Source organism: Hyposmocoma kahamanoa, unplaced genomic scaffold (genome assembly GCF_003589595.1).
Source record: "Hyposmocoma kahamanoa isolate Upper Pololo Valley unplaced genomic scaffold, ASM358959v1 86723, whole genome shotgun sequence".
Taxonomy (NCBI): Eukaryota; Metazoa; Arthropoda; class Insecta; order Lepidoptera; family Cosmopterigidae; genus Hyposmocoma; species Hyposmocoma kahamanoa.
The window spans coordinates 2,611-7,733 of record NW_020654349.1 but is presented as its reverse complement, the minus strand read 5'-3'; the positions used below and the strand labels follow the sequence as shown (position 1 = coordinate 7,733).

General features: G+C 37.5%; 1 protein-coding gene across 1 annotated transcript; it reads left to right on the top strand.

The window, feature by feature from the left end:
* Nucleotides 1-1,765: 1,765 nt before the first annotated feature.
* LOC113234998 (mitochondrial 2-oxoglutarate/malate carrier protein-like) lies at nt 1,766-4,748 on the top strand (the record flags this gene model as incomplete). The annotated part of the gene is made up of 5 exons (XM_026470520.1): nt 1,766-1,868; nt 1,984-2,160; nt 2,806-2,908; nt 2,999-3,117; nt 4,650-4,748. Coding segments are annotated over exons 2-5 (467 nt in total), but the record flags the coding sequence as incomplete, so codon positions are not given.
* Nucleotides 4,749-5,123: the final 375 nt, after the last annotated feature.

Sequence of the window (5,123 nt, the reverse complement as noted above, 5' to 3'; positions counted from 1 at the left end):
ACATTAGTATATTTTTATACTCGATGTTCCAAATACTATCCACCATATATCAAATTAAAAATAACAATTTTATAAGTATTTTTTATTTTGTTTTTGGTACTTTCCGGTTTACGTTTTAGCCAGTGCGAAACGGGGAATGTCACCTATACACGAAAAATAATGCAAGAAAGACATCAAAGAAGAAAGGGAATAGAAAAAATAATCATTAAAGCCAAGACAGAAGGGAAATGTTAATGAATAACGAATCAAAAGTTTTCAATATACCGTCCACAATAGGGCATTGATTTTTTGATTTATTGAACAATCTGCTTTTCTGCTCGACTCATGTCCTACCTCAACGGATTTCTTGTATTTTCACTATTTCCAATTAAAAGAACCACAAAGAACAATAAAACCAGAGAGAAAGTTTAAACGTTTAAACCTTAGAGAATTTCCATAGTCTAAGGTTTAAACCCAAAGTAAATCTATCCTGATTTATATGTGATTTATCAATTTTTATAATTATTATAATTTTTTTTAAATTGTACGGTGTTTAAGGTTGTTTTACTTTAAAGAATTTTTTAATCAATTGTATCGATGGGGCTTATAACACTTTGAAAAAGAAAAAGAAGAATTGTTTTACATTTATTTTTGACAAAGTTCTTTACTCTGAAATGGCTCAACATTACTTATTTATGAGATTAGTATTTATAACCACAGTTTCTATATTTCTAATAGTCAATTATTTGAAGTAACAAAGAAGGAGGAAAGGTTCAATTTGTTTAAAATAGTTTTTCTATGTGAGCAATGCTTGCAAATGGTGCTGTGTTGTGAAATTGAACAAAGTACAACAAGATATCAGATAATTCCAAAGTATATGAACTTTTTCTTTGCGGGAACGAGTGGGTAAGCACTATAAAACCGTTTGTTACAAGTGTTGGCGTGTAGGTCGGTCCGATTAGGTCGCTACCCTAATACTTAAAGCAACACCAAGTACCTAACTTCTACCTGTTACTAACCAAAGTAAGAGGCAAGAGTCTACAATCTGAAAAACATGTCTAATAGCACAATAGCAATAATAGACTAATGCAATTTGACCTATATGTTCTCGAGAACTCTGGCCACACAGAGGCTGTAGCAGAAGTTGTAGTTCCGGGCCCGGGAATTTTCGTAATGTTCGAGTTTTAATGCACCCTGCCACATTAAAACCTGGTGGCGGGGCGGCGCGGTTCGGGGCCGAAAGCTGACATATGGGCGCGGCAAGGAGCGAACGCGGTCCGTCCACGCAAAGTATATTCCACTGAGTTCTATGCAACCGTCCACACAGTGGAAACGGTGGGACACGATCACTTGCACGTTGTATATTTTTATTACTCTTTAATTGGACCGAACAGCTTCTCGCATTGATATCGTGTACCCGTCTTCTTGATCACTATCCGACAGCGATATAGGGCTTTGTTTAAAATATCTATAGAAAATGAAAAATGACTTCTTTTGGTGTCACACGGTATATAGGTGTCACAAGTGTACACGTGTACACGTTCCCGCTTTGCACCCCGCAAGGCCCGGCCGCTGTGGGCTGACTTTGAATTCCAAATAATTCGCAAGAATCCATCGTAAGTCCTCGTCACAAATCATACGTGAAAGTTTTCTAATTATTACAGAATGATTGCAATAAGCATTACTCATCCAGCTGACTTGTTAAAGACGCAAATGCAGCTGGTATTACGCAGTACCTCGCGGGGTATGAGTGGCGTCGTTGGAGGCATTTTAAAAGAAACCGGATTTCGGGGATTCTATAGAGGTTTATCAGCGGCGTTATTAAGACAGGGTATATATACTACGGGAAGACTGGGAATTTACAATTGGCTACAGGACTGGTATTATGAGTAAGTTCAAGTATAAGCGTAGTATTGAGTCAGGTTAAAATACGGATTACGCCTTCAAAAGGTGGGTTATAATTTCGAGCAAGGTTTGATGTAGTCGTTTTTAATAATGTTCCAGAACATTTGAAGAAAGACCACAGTATCGCACCATGATACTAATGGGAATGTGCGGTGGCGTAGTAGGTTCCTTCTTTGGCAATCCGGCTGAAGTGGCACTGATTCGTATGACCGCTGACGGCACACTCCCCCCAGAAAAGCGACGGAACTACAAAAACGTTTTCAACGCACTTGGCAGGTTAATACCAAAAACTGAATATCATATTAGAATGCTGGACAATATCACACGACTGTAACTATTCTGAACCTCCTTCATCGTTATCCCACCTTTTTATCATTATCTGTTGATTTCTGCCTATTTATTTAAAAAAAATTTAATCGATCTCGTATTCCCTTTTTTATTAATAGGTATTCTTACGTTTGTTCTATCCATAGTGACTACCATTTTTTGTGCAGTGTTTTATAATAATTGTACTTTTTTATATCATTTTATTTGTTACAATCTTTTCTTTTCCTCTTTCATCATCTTTTACTATAAGTCTTGTGGACCTTCTGCATTTCCATTTCGCTAAGACTGGGTTACAACACGCCACTATTGCTTGACGATTTTTATTAAAGAAATCGACATTAGGAACTTTGATAATCAGAGCAACAAAACCGGCATGATTTTAAACCTGTCTCCTTAAAATTCTTACTTCAAGTTCTCAGGTATTCGTGATTGTTGTGAATCTATACAAACCAACGTTTGAAAAACAATTAACCGAATTAACTATTCATTTTCATTCTCACTTCACGTTTTTAAATCTCAACGTGAAAAGGTTTTGCTTATGTGGAGGGTTTACATGAACCTCAGGTAACTGAGTTCGTCCATTTTCTTTTATAGGATGTGGAAAGAAGAAGGCTTACTATCAATGTGGAGAGGCTGTAGTGCGACCATCGTCCGCTCGGCAATTGTAAATGGAACCCAACTTTCCACGTATACCCAGGTAGCATCATAAAATATACATATATCCCACCTAAATCATAATCCATCCACTGCTGAGTCTTCGTAATGAAATTATTTCTTGGCTGTGCAGGTCCGAGAAATGCTGAAACCTGTTATAGGCGATGGTCCTCATCTATATGTTCTAGCAGCTCTGATGTCCCCCATTGCGACCACTCTTGTTGTTATGCCCGTTGATAATATTAAAACTAAGTAAGTAACTACACTCTGATAACAGCGACGCGCGACTTTGAATGTTTATAATATTAATCGTTCGAATGGGCAAATCAGTCGTCTAAGTCAAATCCAATTACGGATATCGAATGCCCTTGCCATTCGGTCGGGTGTACGAGTCGAATGATTATTAGGATGTCGGAACTCCATCATACCACGTCCATATCAAAATCGTTGTGCTTTCAGAATGATAATTCAGATCATTCGAAAATGTTTAACGGATTAGTATGTTACTAATTTGTCATTCGAATGACAGGATTAGTAATTACTAACGTGTCGAATACAGACATTATTCGTAATTGCGTATCGCTATCCTGATAACCTGTTACTTCCTGACATGTAGGTAATCTGCAGACCGCTATGGTATTCGTTCTGTAATATCTAAAGGAATTACGTCAATCAATCCTATTACTGAGTAGAAAATAGAAACTAGGAAATGAAACTATTTTTCCGGATTTAAATCGCGTATATTTGTTTTTTCAAACAAACCGACGTTTCGGGCCCTTTACAGGTCCCATGGTCACGGTTGACATCATAGAGAGCGATGAATGAAAGCAAACCCAAAAAATAGTTGTGCATTTTGATCGGAGGGTATGAATGGATGAAAATAATTAGCACGATAGAGAGATTGACCAATTTAGAAAATAGTACGATAGGCCGTCTCATACTTTGATCAATGGAAAAGTGGAAAGTAAGAATGGACGAAGAGAACCGCGTATAAGTTGATTATAACCAAATGGAAATAAGATTGTGAGCCACGATGTATGAAGAGGTTAAAGGAAAAAGCTTTACAGAAGACTGAATGGCGCTGACTACGCGGACAAGAACAGCCCTTAAACCTTTTTAAGGGATAGACGACTTTTTTCGTGATTTCAGAGGAGTTCATTTAAGTTAATATTCCTAACGTAAAGGTGTTACTTTTCACTAGTATATATAATAAATAATCTCTTGACTGTAATTGAACATGTACACACGCTCGTGTAGGCCCTTTGGGAACGCTTCAATTTGCCTCATTTAGCGTGTGCGGACTAGGTTTCTATGCGTCTTAAAATTCATTAAAAATCAAAAGAGATTTTGGTCGTGACGTTGGTTCGTTCCGTGGCTTAGTTGGTATAGCGTCTGGCACGGTATGCAAGAAGACGTCGGTTCGAATCCGACCGGATCGAAGGAATTTTTTCTGAGTGTTCGATCTTTGTATTATGATTACAATCAAAAGAGATTCAAAAGAAGGGATACTGAATTAAAATGTTATTACAATATTATTGCATAAGTGACTGAGTTATATGTTCGAGAATGGTTATAGAACTATTGGAAGATTTTCTGGGGTCCTCAATCCTCATTATATCAAAACCGCGGAGTTCGCCACTTTGCTGCCTAAATCTGTGCCATAAAATGCAAAGTTTGTCAACGGTTTATTCTACTTTTATTAGCCAGGATAGAGTCAGTTGTAAATTGTAAAGGAGATAAAAGACGAGAGAATAACATTACCTAACTCATTATTTTTTCCTCAGGGTTCAAAACGCAAAAGGTAAAGCGAATCCAATGAAAATGTTCACATCAGTAATAAAAAACGAAGGGATATTAGTTTTCTGGCACGGAATGATACCGATGTACTTAAAAATGGCGCCGAACAATATATTACTATTTTTATTCTTTGAACAGATGCAAAAAATGTATAGAAGAATCGTATTCCTCGATTAGGTTTTAAATAGGTTTCAATTACTGAATGGTGACATTTGGCCATAACCGCACCTCATAGCGCTTCGTGCGAATAGCGGTATATCAATGTCATCTTCTTCGTATCGTATCGATGTAGATGGCATTGATATACCGCTATAATTGTGCTATAATGCTTGCCGTCGTGGTGAAATGATTTGTCAGGCTCAGGCTCCTTTTGTGTGGTGCACGAGTCAATGTTATAAGGATGGAGCGTTCCGAACTTTCTAGATCATAGTTCCCCAAAGTGGTCCCTAGTGGGCGCTGAA